This window comes from Lineus longissimus, chromosome 17 (genome assembly GCF_910592395.1).
Source record: "Lineus longissimus chromosome 17, tnLinLong1.2, whole genome shotgun sequence".
NCBI lineage: Eukaryota > Metazoa > Nemertea > Pilidiophora > Heteronemertea > Lineidae > Lineus > Lineus longissimus.
This window is the reverse complement of record NC_088324.1, coordinates 1,417,278-1,440,936: the sequence shown is the minus strand read 5'-3', so window position 1 is coordinate 1,440,936 and position 23,659 is coordinate 1,417,278. Positions and strand designations below refer to the sequence as shown.

Sequence of the window (23,659 nt, the reverse complement as noted above, 5' to 3'; positions counted from 1 at the left end):
CTGTGCCGTGTCAAATTCTGGCTAGTGCTGATAATCATACCGTTGAAGTACGAAGAAAAAGTGGCGTAGGCTTAAACAACTGTTCAACTCCCATGTTAAACTAATTTTATAAAGATGTTACACCAGTTAACTGGATAAACGGATCCTCTTGCAAACTAATAGCTACTTGAACATGTTTCCGAGCTTCGAATCACCAACACTATGAGTTCCAAAGGAGTATAAAGGGTTGCCTCTGGTGGTCCCAAATTTCTGCTAGATCCTGAAATCCTAAAGCAATTTGACTGCTTTAAAATGAGGTGAATGCCGATCTAAAACTGGGAGACTGTTGTCTCGTTTTGAAATAGATTTAAGGGTTGCCTTGAACTTGAGAAGTGCATCAATCTCACTGGCGATTTCAACGATAGGAAGTGGACAGGTGATACATCTAAAATCTCTCATGATATGAGATTAACTGGTCTGTCTGTGACAGTTCAAAGAACCATTGGGATTATTATTGCAGTATGTTTGTTCTTCTGTTGGTTCCTTAGTAAACTATGTTGATGAACGATACTGTTTGATGCTTTTGAAATTTTGTTTCATCTCTCAGGTAGTAGAAAAACGTGTTATTTGTTATTTTCAGTACGCGCAAATCCTGGCGTGAAAGACCTTTCCCGCCACGTGAGTGCACGACGAGATCCGAGTTGACGTCACCCCGCTATTAAGACGGAACCTCATTTCCATTTATCATCGCAGTTGCAGGGCATCAAGCGCCATCAACGTGAAGTCGGATAAATCGATACCAGCACCATGATGTCAAGGGGTGGTACCTAGCTCCAGGAAACGCGGCACTAGTGCATCGGAAAGAGTCGATGCGTGGAGAGCTAAATCGGGTAAAATCAGAGTCCACTTCGGAAAAGCATGATAATTCAGTCAGATTTTGAATTTTTCCTTTTTTTGGTGCAATTTGTTGATGGAAACTACTTATGTAGAACAGGAGGTGACTGGGCAGCCGATAGCTGGGTAATATTGCCTTAATAATGCCAATGAAAGAGAGCAAGTTTAATTTTGATCATTGCATTGTATTGTAGTTTTCTTGTCAGTTTTGGATGTTATGAACACAAACTTGTGTACTGGTGACTTCCATTGACAAATTATTACAAGTAACATTTTGACATGCACTGATTTATAAGTGATTAATATGACCCTGGTGTACGATCTGAGTATCACTAAAAGAATCATACATGTACCGGTGTGACAGCGGATATAGTCCCCCTGGAGTCATAGTCCGGTAGCATTGTATTTGACCAATTAAGCAGCATGATCTTTTGTACCGCTAACCCTAACCAAAACATTTAGCAATGCGGGCTATTGTTACACGGACTATCAGCCCTAGGACTACTATCCCTTGCACACCGGAACATAAATGTATAAATGTAAATTAATAACTATCGTGCAAAATGAATTAAAATTACATTTTTACGTATTCTTGGAGAGTAAGTTGAGATAAATTAATGTCAATGATTTTCTTGGGGGGGGGGGGGGGCATAATAAATGAGGTAACGGCACTTGATATAAAGAAAATAAAAACGTCTCTGCCTCCAGGGTGTTGCTGACTCATACAGCTTTATACATATCAACAGGATAAAATGTCCTACTAGAACGACATTAACCTGATGATGATGATTGATGATGATGATAAGTCTGTCCCCCCCCCCTTAGAACAGTATGACTGTTGATTACCAAATGATAATGAAGAAGGCAGAGCCAAATAGTGATGGTGGTGGTGGTGGTTACAGACAATATGACCGACCATGCAGCAGAAATCCAACAGTTTCGCCCATATTACCTTGTAGTTGACAAACAAGACCCGTCTGAAGGTTGGGAACATCATTAAACTACATTGCGTGGCATGTTCGAATTTTACTTACTAACTGGAATCTACGCCTGTTCGATATTGAAATAGGCCCATAAAATCATCCAAGCCATGCGACACATTGAGTTCACATCAAGCACTCTATAAGTGGAAGTGAGAGTGGGCCGAAAAAACATTAGATTGAGTTAATCTGTTTATCAACAAGGTCAAGTTTAATGAGTCAGGCTAATGTTTATGTCACGAAGAAACGCGGAAGAAATCATCATGTGAGAATTAAGCACGATTGCCTAATATAGCATGCAATATCACCTCTTTTTAATTGGAATTAACATCATGACGTATATGGCAAAACCCGATGCAGAAGTGGGGATACAATATCGCGCAACGTTGAGTTGGCCCCTGAGAAATTATCATTGATAATGTGTGAATGTTATCATCATCATGATACCTTCTTAGTCCATTGAATGATTATGTAAAACTATCATCTATGCAATTGAATAGGATACATAGACAATGCCAAATGGCAATGGAAACGGAAAAGCTAATTTTTTATCCCGAAAGGCTTATTAAAATTATTCCAAAATCAAGGAAGCCGTCGTGTAGGTTTGACAGGCAGTTTGACGCTAATCGAGGACGGCCTTAGGCCTACAGTACACCCCCGATTCAGCCGTCGATTTAGCCAAATTATACCGAGTTGGGTACCAATACAAAGTGGCATACTGCACGAGATGGTGTGACAATAATTGATGGTTATTATCGAAATATAAGCTAATAATTATATACGCGTTTAGTCCCCATTTTGGCCGACATTTTGTCCCCGACATAAAAAAACATATCCACGAACTCGAAAGCCGTTTTATATGGCGAGAATCGTTTGCGAATATCGGACAAGAGCCATCAATTTCGTAAAATCGCTCCATTATCGTCTTGAGCGATTTATTAGGTGAAATCGAAGAATAGGCGCGATTGTGGTCGAATTTCGCATTGACATATCGGCGATTTTTTAAAATCGACATCTATTCGCCGGGCGATTTTCGGACATATTTCGCAGGCGAAATACTGTAGAGTGAATTTCGTTGGCGAATATCGCGTGCAGACTTTGGACGTGATCCCTAAAATCTGATCAAGATTTCTACTATATCGGGATTCAACGATTGACCAGCATTTAGACAATCATTCAAGGACACCACGTTGAAACCTTTAGCCGAAGCGTCGAACACCGGCCTCACTTTAGTGGTGTGACTGGTCTCCTTGACAACAAGTCTATGTGGCGTATAATAGACTGGAGATGCTGTATTCTCACCAACAAACACTTCCTCAATGATGTTTAACTTCTCCAGCTCGGATAACACTGAATCATACTTACCCTTAAGCTCAGGATATTTACCCAACCTAATGGAAAGGTTTCCTAGCTAAGAACTCATTGTTCAACAAACGCTCAGATGCATCACGGGATTTGGAATCCAAATCCGTAAATTTTCGCACCGTATCTTCCGACACATCATTCAAACAAAGTAACTGATGAGACAAACAAGTATGCGAAGAATTAGCCTGACTAGTGTTAAGATAGTTCCGACTACCAGTTTCCTTCAAACTACCAGAAACTACCCAGTCGAAGATAGTTTTCTGTGCAACAGGACCCTCTTTATGTTTCATCAAACCTATTTTCATCATGTCCCAATGATAATCCACACCAACCAAGATATCTATACTTTTTTTCCTTCTCCCCCAACAATGGATCAGCAAAAAGTATACCACTACCAGAAAAGGCATCAAGTATTCTCCTAGGGATCACTGGTCTGTGAAGCGGAGTGCAAATTACCGGCACCTCAACCGCCCTCACATGTTCAATACTCTCACCCCCTGTCATCCCAGACATGTTCAGATCATAAACATTTCTCAACTTACCCTTTGGCGATTTACTGCCTCCAAACGAAGCGAAGTAAGCCATGGGACGAGTGTGAAAAATGTGAAGTTCCGTTTGACAAATTAGCGGGCAAATTGAAAACAGTCGTTTTTGGGTAATATGGGGGTGCTGATTTCAAAGATCAATTTTTCTCCCGCGTAAAGTTGCACATTAAGTCAGAAATGAGACCCTTAATAGGGCCTAATGGTCCCAAAGTAGGGGTCAAAAAGTTGATGTCATCGAAACATGTCAACATGGGTATCAAAATGAAGGTCTATGGGGGTACTTTAACATTGCATAGTTTTTGGCCCCCTTAACAAACCGTGGGACCCCCCAGGGAGGGTCAAAAAGGGCAAAAGTGAAAACTTTGACCGCCTCCCATGAGCTTCATGGGCACCGCATGTGGATAAAAACTGTTTTATTCGACAGTACTCACATAGACCTTTTCATAGATACCCATGACGACACCCTTGGGCAAAAGGTTTTCGAGATCTTAAATTTGGAGCCTAAAAAGGGGTCAAAATTACTAGCTCGGCAACCCTTACCCCGAGAGTGTTGTCATGGGTATCATTTTGAAGGTCTATACGATTACTGTCAAATAAAACAGTTTTTATCCATTTATAGTCCCTATGAAGATCGTGGGACAGGGTCAAAATTTCGATGACATCAACTTTTTGACCCCTACTTTGGGACCATTAGGCCCTATTAAGGGTTTCATTGCTGACTTAATGTGCAACTTTACGCGGGAGAAAAATTGATTTTTGAAATCAGCACCCCCATATTACCCAAAAACGACTGTTTTCAATTTGCCCGCTAATTTGTCAAGCGGAATCCTTTTTCTAGACACATTTTTGGCACTCGTCCCATGGCCTAAAGTGATATATCTCCAAGATAGCATAAAAACATTAAGAGCAGACAGTCTGACCTATATAAATTTTTAATCATGTTTCTGATAAGTGTCTAATTCCGGCTAACGTGTCCTACTTGTGTGTGCCGTAATTACAATAACAATCATTATAAGTCTTGAACTGGGCCTATGTAGAAAGGAGCGACGTAATGAAGTTTATAGGCATGTGGATATTATGTCTTTTCATCGGCAAGGACCGTGTGCGAGGAAATGATGATCAGTGCCAAGGTAAGTGATGTACTCTGATGTACTCTGGTGTACATGTATTTGTTTGCAGGAACAGCTATATTATTACCCCTCGAACCTCTTCCCTAACCCCCCCTCCTCCCACCCCCGTGTCGCCCAAAAGCCATTCTGAGAGGCAGTTACATGTTACCTATCCTGAGTTACAAAAAAATATATTTATTACATTACCATTTGGATTCCCAGCACTTTATTTGGAGCCACGCGTCCGGTCCCAATATAAAAACTTATGATGCCTGGTGACGTCACGTTCGCTGGCAACATCATTCTGATATGTTGGTTTCCCTTCCCGCCAAAAAAGATGTATGTATGTACATTTTCCACCGGCAACTGGAATATACATGTGAACCATGACATGAAGGTATTTAAAAAATCAATTAGTAGTTATCAAAATCATTCAAAATACACGTATCGCGGACATTGGAGGACGCGAAGAACTTAGAGTTTTCGTGGAAACCATTATCTACGTGACATCTTCCTATCTACAAGCAACCCCATTTCCAGGAAATAGGCATCACCAACATAGGCCCAGGACTGCCTTTGAAATGCCATCAGCTTGGCGAGAAAAAGCATCTTTCGCCAAATTCCTCTTAAAATCCACATAATCTATAGTACATCACATTTTCTTTAAGTTGTAGTTTTCTTTTCAGGAAAATGCAATGAACCTCAAATATCCAACGGCAACGGTACGTTATTGCTCGTCCCCGAATCTACCATTGTGGACCACGAATACGATGAGTACGATTACGAACACTTCGACTACGGCGGTGTCCCTAATTACGACAGCGGCACAGTCATGTCTGTCCAATGTATTGATAGCTACTGGTTTAAAGGGACCAATCAGAGAGTGGGTTCCATACGATGCGGCTGCCAAGGTCGTTGGGATCCAGGAGTGAACGAGGCTTGTGTCGTGGGTAAGAATGTGCATGACATAATTGGAGATAAAAGTGCCGTACTGTCATCTTGTATGTCTTATGTCCTTGGAATTCAGTATTAATTGGAAACTTCCACCGTGGTTACGTACCGGTTTCTTAAAGGAGGAGTGAGAAAAATACCTGGCTGGCGATAATTACAGTGACAGAGTCCCTCTATAGAGGGCGTACAACGGCATAGCACGACTCCTCTGGACTCGATGTATACGGTCAGTTGTACCCAATAACTTTGTTACTATAAATAGTACCGACCTGGGACACTTCTACCCAATATCAAAATATAAAATTTGTTAGATGTCACTTTGGCTTAAAATGTCAGTTAATGTCACGGCATAGTCACGCGCCCACAAAAAAAGCACTTGCTACTGGCAGTTTTACCTTTGGGGCGATTCATCAAGAAAACGGTGAAAGCAAGTCCACCCGAATCTCCTCTCAATTTTTGTCTATTTCGTATCACGTATCCCTTCATCATGTTCGTGGTAAATCCCCAAAAAGGCCAAAAAGCCAACCAGGTCAAACTTCCATAACGGTGGTGTTTTTTTCTTCTGCAGCGAAATGTGAACCGACACCCCAATTCGGAGGAGTGTTGAAAACTTCTTCCTCCTGTTTCGCGATTAGCGCGGACCTAACGGCCCCTGTTGCAGCGAATAACTCGGCATGCCTCCATTGCTTGCCCGGATTCAAGATTGCCCACCAAGAGGGGCTGAAAGACTCCATAGAGGTGCAGTGCGGGACCAATGGTAAATGGAACATACCGGCGCAGTGCGAGAACCAGATCGGTAAGGTCAACCTATTACGCGCCAGCTCAGCACACCACGTGAGCAAGGAGGATACCGCGGTGACGTCACGGCTTTTCCAAGATGGCGCTGCATATTGTAAACAAACTCGATCCACGGCCAAGGGAAAATCAAGTCATCAAAAAAGTTAGATTTTTCGCATCAAATCAGAGTTATTAGTACTTTTCTGCTATGAAATAAGTCTTCAGACAATAAGCTATCATTTGAATAATGAAAAGTGCTGTTTTGATGGGGAAAAATAGGGTTTTTAAACCAAATAGCCGGGCACCGATCTTCCAAAATTAGCGATTGTTTCAAAACAGTCTCCCAGATATGGGGCAATCTCTTCATTATCATAATGGGATTTGGAGGCATGTTTACAGATTTTACAAGTTCGAGACCTGTAATACCTAAAACTCGCATAGATCCCTATAGATCCCCTCTATTTGTCGAGTTAGCGCCCCTGTAAGATCGTGCATTTTCGGACACTAGAACGAAATCTTCCTGCGGATATCGCGGTTTCGGTGATGATTTAAGGAGAAATTGACTGTTCTTAGAGTTGTATGGGACAGAAATGAGTTCATGCTTCATGAATACATGAATATATTACGATATGGGCGGGCTTCTAAGTCAAAACAATAACATACTCAACTGCATCTCTACTGTATATTGCGTAGTGCATTGCCTGGTGTATTTCGTAGTGTATTTTAGCGGAGACATTATTTCCGCACTTTGGCCACGCCAAACGTCTTTTTTATTCGTGGAAGTTAATCTGCTCTGTAAATTTTATTTTACACAGGAAGAATCCATACTCGGTATTGCAATATTTCATGTCTATTGGTGTTTTTGTGCACAGGAGCGCACCAGACAGTGAGACGTGGAGATGTGTTCAGTGCTGGTGCTGTCAGTAGACTGAATCTGATTGGCCATAGCGATCACTAATATGGGTCGGGATCACGTGATGTGACGTCACCGCGGTATCCTCCTTGCCACGTGAGAAATGCAACGGGCGTCATTCCTCCCTATCCATATGTAACTCTTCATATCAAGCGAGTGGGCAGATTCACGTTTCAGGTCCAAATCCCCCTCAGGAAATAAAGCTAGTCTCCATACAACGTAGTTTTTTAAAGACTAAAACTGATAGTGTATTTTGATAATGCAAACAGTCATCAAAAGCGTAACAATTGTCGCCTTTTGCGACGAGGAACTGTCACAGGAAATATGATGAGTATAAACATTATGTCAGCCATTTACAACGGACCCCAAAGTTCAACTGTCCACTAGCTCCCCCAGAGAATCAAAAGTCAGCCGAAGGTTAAATTCGTCTGCGGTGCGTCACAAGGTCATACGGGAGCATGGGACACAGGAAAACTTCAGAACACAAGGAAGCACTCCACCGATATAATTTGCGGTGGCCAGTTTAGAATAGGGTAGACATTTGGTTAGTGGTAGACATTCGTAGTCTTGTTTGACCTCTCTTTAAATTACATTTCGGTCTACGAACTCTTCTTATCAAACTTTTCAGCTTGCACAAGGCCCCTGCCCTCCGAACGAACCAACACCTACAGCAAAATCAAGGATAATTTCGATGCCACACTGCAGATGGAATTTGAATGCATAAGACCTGATGTTATGGTAATGTACGGTGACCCTGTGGTAAAATGCTTTGCTGGGCATTGGAGTGTTGATCCGTTGCCAGTATGCAGGCATAAATGTAAGTTTTATATTTAAATAGAATATCGTGGAAAACGTGTTTGTCCCTTTGAAAGTGCTGACAGTTTTTATTTCCCGCGAATTACTTGATAAACATAATGTGTTCTTTTTTTCTTTATTAAATGGCTTATTTAAAGGGAGACTATAGGTTGGAGCCAGGTGGACCAGATTGAATTATACGACGGTGCCGATTAGGGGCCTCTTACATGCATATTTTGCCGTAGATCGGCAGAGCTCATGTTTTTACAAGAACTATTTCCCTTACTGTGCATATTGGTCAGCGCAAGTACAACATTTGATTCCGAGCTCATAGCGCCTATAGTCTCCCTTTTAAAACGCGTGTTGTCGAGCGTTTTAATTTCGTGCAGTGATGTAAGAAAACAATGGTACTTTATTATCGTGTAAAATATGTTGTCCTTTTGAAAGGACTGTTTCTATTTCAAATTACTTGAAAACATAATTCTTCCTTGTCAAATTGGCTCATTTAAAAGCGCTTGTTGTGAATATCTTTACTTTGCTGACCACTTTTGTACTATTCTACGATCAAAGTCTGAGGTGCTGGCGAAGTACACGTACCTCTAGTTCCAAATCATTGTACAGTCCGTAAATGATGGAGTGGGACTGTTTACAAGAACTATATATTTACTTCGTCACCGGCGCTAACGAACGTGGTCATGGTTTGATTGCAGACTCCTGCCTCCTGGACATACAACACGGTCACGTTGAGAAAAGTTCTGCCTCTACCCCCACCCACGGGCCGTGGGCCCGACACAGAGACAGTGGTAAGGTCACATGTGACCAAGGCTACGAGTCCATAACTGATGACGACACAATAACATGCAACAAGGGAAAATGGCAACCTGCACCTCATTGCTTGCAATCAGGTAAGCCAAAGGATGGCTTGACGTGTTGTAACGCAACGGATCTTTAAAACGATATAATGGTCTTTATTTTTCACACATCGTCCCCTACACGTACCGTCTCTTAAGCATACGTACACTGAAATGTACAAATACAAACAAACATGTACTAGTAATTACAGTGAAACCTAGGACATAGGCACAACCAACCATGAGCGCCACCGCTTGATCAAACATGAAATTACTCCAAACACAAAAACATCCATTACACCAAAATTGCTGCTGCTAAGAGCTTATGTACTGATCCTAAGTGATATACATATACTGTCTTCTCCCACTTAACCGAGCGCGGCTGAATCGTAAAATGACCAAGTCCAAATGAATTGGCCGATTTTACTGGTGGCAGGCGAATATTAGAAAGAACAGCCACAGCTGATAATTGACTCCCTTTTCGTGGGCAATGCCAATGCCTTCCACGTAAGTGGATAAAAGACATGAACATTGACATGGGGTAGTCCTGTACTGAATGAATGAATACAATACAACTAACGTCCTCATTTTATGCCTATAGTGTTGGTTGACCAGAAATGTCTAATATGGGGTCTATGATAAAGTCAGCTTCATAGGTCTGCAGAATGTCCGAATAAAGAAGTCTTGTTGTCAACGAATAAATTAAAGAAGATCACTGACAGATTTACTTATCAATTTACCAATCAATTTTATTATCCAAACGGGGTTTACACGTCATCATCAATAACATCATCATCCTCTTCTCCTTCCGAAAACTCAATCCCCTCAACAAACTGCTCAAGCTCACCATTTACCATATCTACCCCCTCCCCGACTTCGTCATTGTCCTCAGGAACTAGGCCACTGGCTCTCCAACCGTTCATAATCGTCTGTTGTGTGACCCTTTCCCAGCCGAGGCTGATCATCCTGACCACTTCCCGCCTGGTGATCCGCTCACACTGTCCTTGATCATCGATGTGGCCGATTTTCCACACTTTCCAAATGGTCCTCAGGTGACCTTTTGAAGCTCCTGTTTACGGTCAAGTCCAAGGGCTGCAGCAGCGAAGTACATTGTCCTGCGATAAAAGTGTCTGTCCCATTATCTGCGGTGATTGCATCACGAAACTGCTGATTTCGATGCGCCGGATACATGTCTAAAAGTAACAGGAACGTGGCCCCTGCTACAAATGGCACAATCAGGGCCTGCAACCACTCGATTAGCGATTGATGTCGGGCCCAACCATGTGGACTACCAGTTACCTGGAAAAGCAAACAACAGGTATGAACATTTACATTACTTTTCTGAACAGTCGGACACGCACAATGTTTTGGTTGCATCCATGACAAACCTACAACAATTTTAGTCATGGAAGTTCTGATTTTCCTAAAAAATACTACCATTAACTAGAATGTCTGATCGTCAATGACAACACTGATGACGTCTGGTACATGTCCTGTACTACAACCACGGACTTGTATTCTATGCCAATACTCACTCGCACATTGTCTGGAGCATCCGCCTGAAGCTGCCGAATGACGTCACCATCTAGTGCCAAGCCTCTGAAGTATACCTCGGCTCGTCCTTTTCGTTCATCTGTCGCAACTACTAGAGTCACCGTGCATCCAAGTTTCGGGTTTCCTTGGGATGATCTAATGTCAACATTCTGATACTCAGTCGCTTCCATTGTTGATCTTGGCACCATATCAAATGTTCATGATCATGTTCATGATGACATCAAAATCAGCGTCTCTGATGAGGTCGGCAAACTCTCCCCGGTAGTCGGCAACCAAAGCCTGGGCGTTGTCAGGTAACCCCCTTGAATCTTTGGTCTTTCTTCGATAGCTGATTTGTTTCCTGAATAGGAATTTGCATTTTATTAAAATTCACCGAATACAATCCATTCCGTACGTTAAGGCCGATCTATGCAACAGAGGAATAAAGCTCACCTTTCCAAAAAGTTGCTAAGCCAATGTGCAGATGCATGGAAAAGGTATCGCAGGGGTCTCTGTTCTTGTCTTTCGGCCTTCGTTTCGTTCTGAAGCTCTGCCCACCATTGCTGAAATTCTCTTCCAGCTTGCCCTTTAATATCCTCACCGGAAACAGGGAAACCAAGTCTTCGGCGCTCAAGGAACCTGGTGTTCAAATTGTTTTCCATTTTGGGCGAGTATGCTGAAATAAAAAAGCTAACACGTTTAACATCTTAGGAAATATTGATTGGTGATGACCACAGGACGAACGAAATGTTAGTCCTAGGAATAAGGATCCCAGGAACAATCATACTGATATTGTTAAAGGCATGGTCAGGGTCAGTCGCTTTGATATATCATGCGACTTATTCTTCCGTCCATGACACGGAAGCGGACTTATTCCAGTCAGTATAGGCCAACAAAGAAGGAAATTCATTTAGCGATGAATAGAATGCTTGAAGAAACACTACCTTGTGCATCAGTGCCGTGTTGTCATTGTCTCCTCCGTCTTCTATGGTCTGGAGTTGATCTATCTCTGAGGGCAAACAAGTCATCCTGTGTGCTTATCCAACGTCTAAATGTCTGCGGTGCTATGCGGTGGTGTCTAGCAAAGGATGTCGCAGTTTTAGCATGATGTAATCCTATAGCATGCTCCAATTGGTATGTCTCGATAAGGTCAATCTTCTGATTGAGACTGTAGCTTTTCTGGTGCCTACGTGCACCCAATACAGCGTGGTTAGCATCATCTACATCATCATCATCATCATCATCATCATCATCATCATCATCAGTAGTGGTATCAGGGTCAGGGCTGTCAACATCATCTCCATGCTCCATTCCATACGTTAAGATCATTAGGGTGCCTGCTAGGCCTACCCACAAAATCCATCGGATTGCGTGCATCTTACCAGAAGAACGTGGTCAAAGCAAGATGGTAGTCAACAATTATGACATTTGACACGAAAGTTCCCTTCATTGGATTTCCCCCACAAGAAAACGATTCCATAATCGATCAGATAAAATAAATTCATTTGAAAGACTCTGGATCGGTCAACCATTTACATGGCCTTGTAATAGACTTAAGTCACTTCAATAATCATCACCCTAACTGCAGGGATTACTGGCCCTGGCCGCGACTAGGCATTATTGAATTGACAACATTTATAAGGTTGTCTTCCTATATCCATTGATCAATATAATTGGCTGTCATATTGAATGTTTGCAGCCCACCCGTAAAATACTACAGACTGCCATGTTTCTGGACTAAGTCATTTTCGAGCCATTTTCCTGGCGCTCGGTTAAGTGGGAGAAGACAGTATTTATCTATGATACGTACCTCTTATTAGAGGGTCTTAGAGGCTCAATAAAAGGATTTGACCCTAGAAACTATAAACCTTGAACAGAAAGTTCTCGCGCTATAAATCTCAAAACAACAACAATCCTCCGCTGCCGCGACCTCTCCTAATATAAACCGAAGACAGTAACATTACTGTAAAACAACAACGAGACGTTGCTACACGTGTCATCAAGTTTACCTCTCCCATGCCAGGCTTTGACCCAATAATCCCGTTGGTTTGTCTTGGGGAAGAATGAGGTCGGTGCTGCAAAACCCATGATGACCAACAACCATCACGGCTTTCCCAACATGTCACGTCTACACACCCCGTAAAAAATGTACTTAAAATACTAAAGCCCCCTCGTGCCTAGCCTGAGGCTTCAATCATCTCTTCAGCCTTCGGTCGGCAGCCTGTCTGTAGAAGTTCCCCCACGCCAGTCTAGGCTGCTTCATCTCCTCCTGTACTGTTCGGCGCATGGTCACCAGGACAGTCGTTCAAACTTTCTAAACGTTGACCCGCACAGGTTTAACTTAACTGAATGGATGAGAGTTGGTCTGTACCTGTACATGTATTATACTTTAAATCATTCAATACACTCATTTTGCTTCAATATTCCATCATTGAGTATCTTTGACCCAAAGAGTTCTCAATCTTCTTGCAAACATTTCCCTTGATCTTCTGACGCGAAAAACAATGAATGCATCTCCGATACGATTTTCCTGCAAGATACACTCATTTTGCAAATAGCAAACATTCCATGAAATACTAATGTTTCAGGTCAAATTTGGAAATGTGAAACTCCTCCCCTTCGAAACGGCACCGTGACTCTCTCCCACAAAAAAACCTTCCCAGGTGCCGTGGCAAGCCACACCTGTGCGGCAGGATACACGCTGAAAGGTGCAGCGAACCGGACGTGTCTATCTAACGGAGTTTGGGACGGGGCAGAGGTATCTTGTGTCATTAAAGGTGAGTTAACAATTGATAACAAACATTTGCGGTTTTATGAAATAAAGTTTATAGTTCAAGATTTTCCATTGTACAACTTTGAGAGAGTTAAACTTGTGGCCTGATGTTGAAAATGCGTGGGTCATGCCCTTTTTAACGGTTATAACATAATGCTCAATTCTTCCGGTTCATTCGTGTTTTCTGATGTTGTTGTTTATCTTCTCTTCATGATAGCAACGTGCAACAAGCCACCAGCCATATCTCATGCCCGGCACCCACCGGATAAAGCCTACTACCACGGTGAGAAGTAAGTGCTCCTATAGATGCTTGATTCAATTTCTCCAGTCTTGTGAAAGATTTAATGAACTGCAGTTGCCCCAAAATAAAGGTAGCAATTAGGAAGTGTGAAACATATCTATTTTTTAATAGCGCCTTCTACGCATAATCTCTGTAAAGGTCATAAATCCGTGCAGGGCATTATCCCGAGACGCACTGCCTTTAATTCTTCTGTCTCCATTTTTCAAGACGTCTGTTTTTTTCTGACTAAACCACTTTTGCTCCACACAGATACAGATACACTTGTCATTCTGGGTACGAGAGGAGAAGAGGCGGGTCGTACTACCAATGTAACGCGAGACGCAATAGGTGGGAAGCCCTAAGCTATGATACAAGGCTCATGAGATGCGAACGTAAGTCTACAGAACTAATGTGTACAAACTAGTGAAGGATGTGAATGTCAGATCGATACACATATTTAACATTTTACATTGATAAAGTTTGGGGTTAACTTTAGCTTTGACCAATTCACAAATAGTGAGTTTTTGCAAATCCCCCGAAACACCAACGCGAACGCCTGTCCCATTGTTCGACATCGTGGTCAGAAGCTCAAACAAAGGGATAGGTGTTCAAATGGACGTTTAGGGGGCTTTGCGAAAATTCACTGTTGACTATAATTCCTGCTTCAGCCGTAAATTGTGGAGATCCAGCTATCATCCCTAATGCTGATTCGCACCTGGTTGGCGGTAGAATCACAAGCTTTGGGGCAGAAGTTAGGTACCAGTGCAAGACTGGCTACAAGAAAACGAGGGGAATACTTATGTCGAGAGTATGCCAGGCGAACGCAACATGGACTATCATCGGTCTTCGGTGTGACAGTAAATACCATTTTTTTGTTTGCATCAAACAATTGATACCGAGCTTGAGGTGTTGTTGTACCCTCACAAAACACCGCGGGTACTGGGCTAAATGTGTATATCAAGGCCGAGATTTTGGGGGAAATTACGGTTCCTCCCGAGCGGTATTCTAAAACAAATCAAACTAAACATTAGAATGTAATGATGACTGCTTTCGTTTTTTGACCGACCTGTGTGGTAATGGCTTCGACACCGACATCGCTATGGCCAAGACAAGGCGCAATGTTTTAGTTATGCATCACAAGCAGTACTGCTGCGCAACCAACAGAGTGGCTTGGAATACAAGTCAGACCACATCGTCGTCTCAAATGGAATATTTCAGTTTGCCGAATGTGCGCACTGTGACTGACAGAAGTGCAAATTTTCTTGCATGCAAGACCTAATACAATGGGTCTCATGGTCATATCGTAGATATCATGTCATTGCATTATCTTATCTGTCGAAATCCTTAACAAAAATATACTTAGATTTGATTCATTCATGGAACTACAATTTCGTTCATAGCAGCCCATCAGGTTTCAGGTAGTTTTCACAGGACATATAGCTCCTAAATGCAAGGGAAAATAACATGCGGAAAGTCCTACAACAATCGTGCGTCCAGTTAGCATATTCTAATGGCCGGGTCTATTTGGCAAGCCGCTCGCCGAACAGGCATCTTTTTGTCCTGTTTGGAGAGCCGCTTGCCAAACAGCACTAAAAAGCCGGCCAGCCGGGCTTGCCAAACAGGTAAAAAATCTACCCTGTTTGGCGAGCTGGAGACTTTACTTTAATATTAATGAGTTCGGCTCTCCATTCAGGACAAGAAAAAGTCGCTGTTTGGTAAGCCGGGCTTGCCAAGTAGTCACTTCCATTCTAATTACTATATTGCAGTTGCAACGTGTCCCCCACTGACCAATCCGCCGAATGGAAATGTCCAGATTCGACGCGGCAAAAGCAACCGTTTTGAATACGGGTCGGAATACAAGTACACCTGCGACTCTAGAAGAGGGTACAGGCTGGAAGGGAAACAGATCGATGACGAAACCTTCACTTCGTGTACCCAATACGGGAACTGGACTTATGCGCCGAGCAAGATAGCCTGTGAACGTAGGTTCCCCTTAATGTTTTGGGTTTTAGAATATAATTTTCTTCGTTTAGAATTTATTAATGTATTTCAAATTCAACTTTTCGATAATATGTGTACGTGAACTCGTTCATTTCCAAGTCCCTAAAGAAGCATGTTAATAGACATTTTCCATATCTATATGTTTTATTGTTCCTTTTTTAGTTGTGGATTGCTATGATCCTGGACACATCTTCAATGGTTACCTCCAAGCTGGTCTCACCACGTACTCGTCACAAAGACGGTTTGGGTAAGGGTCATGACAGGCAGTAGTGTAAGCAAAAGGCCAATGCCGTTCGTTGAAAGTTATAAATTTGTAATTGAATTTGAAAATTTCCAATTGCGTAAATATGTACTTAATATAAATTTCAGCCTTGTTGTTGAAAAGACAGGGATACAAATACATTGTACTGCTAGCACCAAGTTTCAGCAACTTCGTATGCATGATAACTGCACTACGGCATTGTGCATAACTGCATTTCTATTTGACTGGCCCACCAGTTATCGCGAACGGGGTACCCATTCAGACCAATTCTTCAGATGGGAAATGCGGAGAGACTGTAGGAAAGGAATCTGGCTTTAGCTATATGCTAATGTTAATGGAAAACATTGCCCGATCATTTCTCGGTATCATGAACACAGTGAAATATCCTCTGATGGCAAATCTTCCCCCTGTGCAAAATCAACTTCAAAATATAATTTCTTTTTCTGTAAAATGCTTACCGCTACATTCTAAAAACGAGGCGAAGGGAAGCCAATATTTGCAAAGATATGGAAATACGTGACAAGTCAATCTTATCACAGACATTACAGATAATCCTTGTTTTCGCATAGAAATTCTCGGCTCATAAAAGCCAGTTTGGTCCTTCGAGGGGAAAATTCACATTCTGGCATCGCGGCTTTAAAAAACATTGTGTTTTGCTGGAGCAGAATCATGCACGTGAAACAACTTGCAATACGCAGCATGTCACGAGAGTTACCACGCTTAGGCTTGTGGCCTTTTGGGCCCTTGTGCAAAAACTACTGGGCCGATTTCTTGACAGACAAAGTGCATTGATTTCGACATCTTCTCCTCTGCACTGCTTATATCTTGATCGACTTTGATGAAAAACATGTACATCAGAAAAAATCGGCCCCTGTCAGATCGACCCCCAAAATCGTCAAAGGGCTCTTATGAACAAGGATTTCTTTAGTTGATTTTTCAAGTCTCTATATAACTTTAAAATTGTGTTAGGTCCCAAAATTAGATTGAACCGCCTTCATTCGCTGCACTCCCTTGCTCGTCATTGAGGAATTTGACGAGCTTTACCTTTTTTCAGGTGCAATGATTTCACTACCATGGATCCAGTCATTAATCCTAGAGGGGCCTACATCCTCTGTCAGAAAGATGGTCGATGGTCTAATTCACTTCCTAAATGTTGGGGTACGTACAGTGTACATGTAAAACATGTATATAATATTTTATAATAGGAGTCACATGAAAAGATCAGATACTTCTCGATGATAATCAGCTGGCAACACTGAGATCCATATTATTTTTAGGAAGTGACTACTTGGCAAGCCCGGCTTACCAAACAGCGACTTTTTCTTGTCCTGAATGGAGAGCCGAACTCATTAATATTAAAGTAAAGTCTCCACCTCGCCAAACAGGGTAGATTTTGTACCTGTTTGGCAAGCCCGGCTGGCCGAACAGGGTGGCTTTTTAGTGCTGTTTGGGAAGCGGCTCTCCAAACAGGACAAAAAAAGATGCCTGTTCGGCGAGCGGCTTGCCAAATAGACCCGGCCATTATTTTATATTACTGCTACTGCACGACCCTGGTGATTTTAATGTCAAACTCGAGGAAATAAGCTGTCCAATTTAAAATCCTAAAGCATTTCTTCACCTATCTCTAAAGAATACCAGTACCTGAACTCCGAGCATAGCAAATTTTTAACCTGGACTTAAAATGATTAGCTGATCGTTTTATGCCCCCAAGAGAGAAAGAAAATACATTTTTTTATGAAAGAAACTTGTTCTTCCATCATGTCTATTAACTTCACTACACTGTCTCTCAAAAACAGAGCTCGCGTTTAGGTATCCAATATTGGAAGTGCACTTATCCTGTTTGCTTCTAATTTCACAGCCAAATGTCGAGTACCAAGCCTTGGAAATGGAAATTACCAAACCAAATGGGGAAGATCGTTTTCCTCAAGTGCTTTGGAACACGAGAATAGCGTAAAACTCCAATGTCGCCGGGATTACACAACCGATATTCGCTACCCCAGTCGTTCGACGAAAACATTGCAGTGCGACAATGGGACACTCACCCAGGGAAGTTGTACAGAGAGTAAGTTTTTTTGTCGAGCATCATTTTCTAATCTTCTGCGGTCAGTGGCAGTTCAAACTGCCAACCAGCGCTCATCGATTCTTAGTCATGAGTGGGGAGGAGGAGGGCAGATTCAAGTCATTATTCGTCCTGATTAAAATGCATTTGGCCAGCGGTTTACTTTGAGGGGAGCCAGTTGGTGAATACACTGGTCTATCGTGTAATGGCTTGGGATCCAATCGAAGTGGTTGGGAGCACGTTTATAGCGGTTGATGTACTGGCGTTATGGTCTGCGAAAGTTTCGCTGTCATCACATGGGCCATTGAGCGTGTTGAATGAGGCAACAAATCGAAAGAGCCCCTGTGCCTCACGATCAATACCTCCACCAGAGTCTTTCAAATGAATTGATTTGAAAGACTCTGATACCACCTTGTCCAGGTCTGGCTGGCGACTGCACCCCCTGGCGATTGCACTTCCCTTTCGAGATGGAGTAATCTAGCGATCATGGCCCTCTGCGCCGCTTTTCGAAGGGCATATGCGGAACGATCGATATTCCTGCTCTTGGATATTCTCATTCTCGCTCTTTAGGGCATGAATAAAACTGATAGCTAGCTAGATGTTCGCGAATTCTCTTGATTTCTTAACAGCTTTTCCAACAACATAATTGTATTCCACACATAAACATTTTGTTTAAACTTCACCTTTCTCAGAGCCATGCGACAAGCTTTCCGAAACAGACGAGAACCTGTTAGATGTTACCTATTCCACTGATATCATCGATGTCGGGACGTCCAAATACTACACGCACGGAACCACCGCAGATATCACTTGTTTGGATACACATGAGACGGCGAACAGAGGGAGCACTTTAAGGTTGACCTGCAACAAACGACGCTGGAACAAACGAACTCGCATATGCGAGCCAAGTGAGTTATTGAAAAATCCACTCATCGTCTCGACCACATTATGCCCAAAGACTTATTTTCGCTTCTGAATCACCTTTAATATATTCCATCTGACCACGAGTGAGCTCTCCGTGAAGCGATCGCCAGTGTGCGGATGACACAGCAAAGAGTGAATTTTGAGACTGAATGACATCGGGAGATTCGGTACTAACAGAATTTTCGCTCCATCTTATGAGTTGATCATTGGTGAAAGTTATTGTACATTCTAAAAGATAATTTCACGGCGTAGAGGATAATGCTGGCACGCAAACTTAGCGAAGCCATTCTTTAAGAGATGTTCTTTGTCAGTTTTAACGAATGCTTTTTCCGAAAAAGGGCGTGCGTTGCCTCCCCGACCTTCTTCTGGCGCCTTTGCTGCTGAATCCATGACGATGATGATGATTATAATAAAAGACAACCACGATGATCGATTGTTTACCACTTGTATTTTATTCCAGAGGACTGTTTTATTCCTGCCAGTGTTTCAAGCGACCTGAGTCTTTACACGACCCACTGGCAGCGCAGGACGCATTACTCTCCCATGAATTATGTCACGCACGACACTATCGTTACCATTAGCTGTTCTGCATCAAAGACAGTGTTCAACAGTACTATGGAAAGAAATGCACTCACCACCAGATGCAAGTTTGGAAAATGGGAGAACAAAGTAGTTTTTGATGAGACATGCGTCCCAAGTAAGTTACTCAGCATCCTTTTTGGCCTTTGGGGCAGACAAGGCCCAGACTGGCAAGGTCACAAATTAGCGAATTTGATGGAAATGCTGAAAGTATCCATAATATCAGTCATTTTGTATTTATTGGTATCAAGATATGGTCACTTGTTTTGGTCCGATACATTTTACAGCCTTTTTGATGAAATGTGCGGATTTGCCTGTATTCTCACCTACATGTATTGGCGTGGTTCGTACGTACTGTTATTGTCTCTCCCGCTAGTGTAGAGATGAATAAAAGTTAGACATTGCCGCTCTAGCTCAATCATTAAGATACATGTACATGGATGTATGACAAAAATCACTGTTTTCGAATCCATCTTGGTAAATAAATACTTTCAGTGTATTCATATCATCAATTTTGATTCCTGTGTATCATAGGAAATCATCATGATTCTCACAACGGAGAAAGCCTTTGATTTCTTTCTGCATTTCTTCCAGACCCATGCTACAAGCTTAATGAGAACAGACTGTTCGTGGACTCCGTGCACTATTCAAAACCCATTGTTTCGTTAGGATGGAGGGAAGAATATGTCCGTCATGAAAGCAACGTCTCCTTCACGTGCAAACCGAATTATGAAGTATCTGAAAATGAACCCAGTGGCTGGGTGAAATGTGACACCGGAAAGTACAGGCCGGGGAATGTCCCTCAGCCTCAAGTATGCCAAGAGAGTAAGTCGGAACTTCGGGGAATAACAAAAAAAGGAATGACAAATGCACTTAGTCATTTAACATAAACCCTTTTGAAAATATTAAAGAATCACCCAAATATTTCGTAAAATAACGGAATGACATACATGTACATGTATGAAGTGCATCTTGTAAATTATTTAGTTGGGAATTAATAAAACATTACCAAATTATACCGTGAAATAACGGAATAGTATTATGAAGCGCAACATGTAAATAAGTGAGTTGGGCGGGAGCTGAACGTCAACTAGGGCTGCGGTGATCAAACAACGTTAGCATTACCGGAGACATTAAGTCTAAATATGATAAGTTTAATGGGTTTAACTGAAAGAGACAACGTCCTTAAGGATACTTAACGCAACCGTTAGGGATAACGTGACTTTTGAGCTTTTGAACAGCCGGGCCCTGGACATTATCAGCTGTAGAAACACAATGATTGGGGACTCCGCGATATAATTGCCGGAGTCCCTAAAGAAACCAAAGATGTCGTAATAAGAGTCACATCGAGACGTGCTCCGACTGAGAGCCGTATATCAACGACCATACAGTGCAATAACTGTACATTTGTATTTTTTAAAGGAAGTGACTACTTGGCAAGCCCGGCTTACCAAACAGCGACTTTTTCTTGTCCTGAATGGAGAGCCGAACTCATTAATATTAAAGTAAAGTCTCCAGCTCGCCAAACAGGGTAGATTTTTTACCTGTTTGGCAAGCCCGTCTGGCCGAACAGGTTGGCTTTTTAGTGCTGTTTGGCAAGCGGCTCTCCAAACAGGACAAAAAAAGATGCCTGTTCGGCGAGCGGCTTGCCAAACAGACCCGGCCTTTTTTAAAACGTAGTTGTTAGGTCACGTGTAGGCCTGTATACTTTGCGTGTATACGTGCGCATGATGTATGTAATATAGACCTTATCATTTTGCTGATTATTCTAACTTTCAGAGGGCTGTAGAGTGCCGAGCCATGCAGACAGAAGACATGTCATCAATAACATTCTGTATCACCCGTTCGACCAGTATTTCAATCATAGGGCATCAATCAATATTGCATGTGAGGATGGTTTCGTGCTGAACTCGTCGAAGACCAATCCACCAATTACCACACAGTGTAATTTCGGAATATGGACGCTTCCAGGAGCGTTTCGTGAGCAATGCGTTGAAGGTTTGTAGTGAACATTTTGAAATCATGTTCTCAGGCAACAAAACGTTCATGAAATACAATTCATTTGATCCTCCCGTGTAACGAACCAATTTAACCAATGTGAGGCCTGTAAGTTGCTATTTGGGGGGACTCCGCACATGTTGGTGCTAGTAGACTGAACCAGTAACAAACATTGCTGTTTCGAAACATGTCCTGTGAGTATCGGTGCCGGGGTAATATTATCGTATGTTAGAGCCATTTAAATTCCATCCTTACTCGTTTCAGCCCCCTGTGCATTATCAAAATGGCAGAAAGATGGAGTGGCGGTTACCAACGCTCATGATACAATCAGAATAGACGCCAGAGAATATGTGGCGCATGGGAATGAAATTGATGTTGGTTGCAGAGGGACGCACTACCTGGCTCGACGGAGACATTATTCGGGACGTTATGGTTATTATTTTGGACCGACTGGTACATCAACAATCCGTGTTACCTGTCAAAAAGGGGCATGGGATCCAACAGAAACGGTGATATCATGCAAGCCAAGTACGTGGACTTCAATACACCGCCTCCAATCTACTGAAAACATTTTCCCATAAGCATACGCGAAATACTATATTTTTCTCTCTTGAGAAAAAACCGTCACTGAATGATCATTTTCGTTTTAAAATTATAAATCTATGTCAAGTAAACCTAAGCTCGACCACTTTGGCCCAATTGAGCATAGAACTAGCTTTATCATTATCTCTTATTTGTTTTGACCAATCCTGCAAATATCAAAATGATAATAAATAAGAGAACCCAATTGCATAAGGATTGAATAAACCGTTTGGAAGGAAAATCTAGCGAAACATGTAAACATGTTGTTTTATATAAAGTGTGCAATGTGTATGCTTTGTCGTCACTTGCTAGTGCAGAGGTTAAGTCCTGAGAACTGATGGCGCAGTCACGAGCAAGTGACACTCTTAACGGTTGTCGTTAGAGTTTGCAACTATAATGCCCAAGTCTTAATCACAAAATTAATCGTATTGGATTCCGCGAATTGCAAGAGGAATCGCATCGCTGCCACACTGGTAAGGCAATAACTACAAAAGACTATAGTCAAGTGTACACTTTTCCGGAAAGGAATCTGAAGGTCGTGAAAATAATATACAGTGGTTTTTTTTCAGGAGAATGTCGCTTACCGACAGACTACAACCAAGAGCTGTCGTTCAGTCCCCAATCAGCTTCCATCGCACACGATGCTATAGTTTACGTGTCTTGCCCAAGAAGACAGGTGTTCAACTTGACCATGAACAGAAATTCGTTGACCACCAAGTGCAAGTATGGTAATTGGTCTGACGTGACTGTTTTTGGGAAGAAATGCGAACAAGGTATGGATCTCCATTTTATTATTATGTTTCCAGCTCCTCCCTCTGGGAGCTGGAGTCAGTATTGTTTTCGCTCTGATTTCTCGTCCAATCACGTGACCTCTCCAACACTCGATAATGCACTCTTTTCGTCCACGTTTAAGGCCAATCTTCGGCATGAACATGAAATCTAATAAGCGCAGTACTTAAATCAGATGTTTCTCTCGCCTTGAAAACATTCCTGGGTAAAATCCATTGAGATTAGCCGAGTTAATCTACTCTTTCCGTGCTTAAAATCTCTGCCGCTGAATTCTATAAATAAAAACTATTAACATCGCGGCAGTGTGGTTCCCATTGTGCGCCCTCCCACTTCACACCATGTCAGGAAGTTTTTACGGAGAGGGAGGGCGTGCGGTAAGAAGAATGGCCAAAATGACGTCACGTTTTCCTGACAATGCCTCTTGTCAGACCAGTCAAACATTGGGAAAGCATCTTTAATTCAGACAACGTTAGCACTAGAAAAACGAATATGTTAATTTGCAAAATTAAAAGCAGATTTCACCACTAACCAGTCAAATCGGAATACGACGGCGCAAAATGTTCTCGCTTTCCTCCTGCTAAAAAACCTTGTTCCCGCACTCCTATTTTAATTAATGCCAAGGAATATGATATGATCTGTTTTCACTTGTTTGTAATAAAATGGTATTCATATGATGAGATCAATAGTAGTGTCCGTGTCAGATCCCATCGTTCAACTAGT

The 23,659-nt window shown here is 42.2% G+C and overlaps 1 protein-coding gene across 4 annotated transcripts in view; it reads left to right on the top strand.

Annotated features, from left to right (window-relative positions):
- Window positions 1-4,792: 4,792 nt before the first annotated feature.
- Window positions 4,793-23,659, top strand: part of LOC135501373 (sushi, von Willebrand factor type A, EGF and pentraxin domain-containing protein 1-like) — a 33,819-nt gene continuing 14,952 nt past the window's right edge. For 3 of the 4 annotated variants that reach the window (XM_064793449.1, XM_064793451.1, XM_064793448.1), the window contains exons 1-19: window positions 4,793-4,893; window positions 5,559-5,822; window positions 6,392-6,619; window positions 8,142-8,330; window positions 9,019-9,213; window positions 13,281-13,469; window positions 13,683-13,755; window positions 14,016-14,137; window positions 14,414-14,602; window positions 15,512-15,727; window positions 15,909-15,993; window positions 17,063-17,166; window positions 17,867-18,070; window positions 18,760-18,975; window positions 19,452-19,688; window positions 20,165-20,395; window positions 21,350-21,568; window positions 21,833-22,096; window positions 22,720-22,923. In XM_064793449.1, the coding sequence (XP_064649519.1) occupies window positions 4,815-4,893; window positions 5,559-5,822; window positions 6,392-6,619; window positions 8,142-8,330; window positions 9,019-9,213; window positions 13,281-13,469; window positions 13,683-13,755; window positions 14,016-14,137; window positions 14,414-14,602; window positions 15,512-15,727; window positions 15,909-15,993; window positions 17,063-17,166; window positions 17,867-18,070; window positions 18,760-18,975; window positions 19,452-19,688; window positions 20,165-20,395; window positions 21,350-21,568; window positions 21,833-22,096; window positions 22,720-22,923 (3,508 nt within the window). In that variant the 5' untranslated portion in view covers window positions 4,793-4,814. The remainder of the gene's footprint in view (window positions 4,894-5,558; window positions 5,823-6,391; window positions 6,620-8,141; window positions 8,331-9,018; window positions 9,214-13,280; window positions 13,470-13,682; window positions 13,756-14,015; window positions 14,138-14,413; window positions 14,603-15,511; window positions 15,728-15,908; window positions 15,994-17,062; window positions 17,167-17,866; window positions 18,071-18,759; window positions 18,976-19,451; window positions 19,689-20,164; window positions 20,396-21,349; window positions 21,569-21,832; window positions 22,097-22,719; window positions 22,924-23,659) is intronic. The other variant, XM_064793450.1, reaches the window with a different exon arrangement.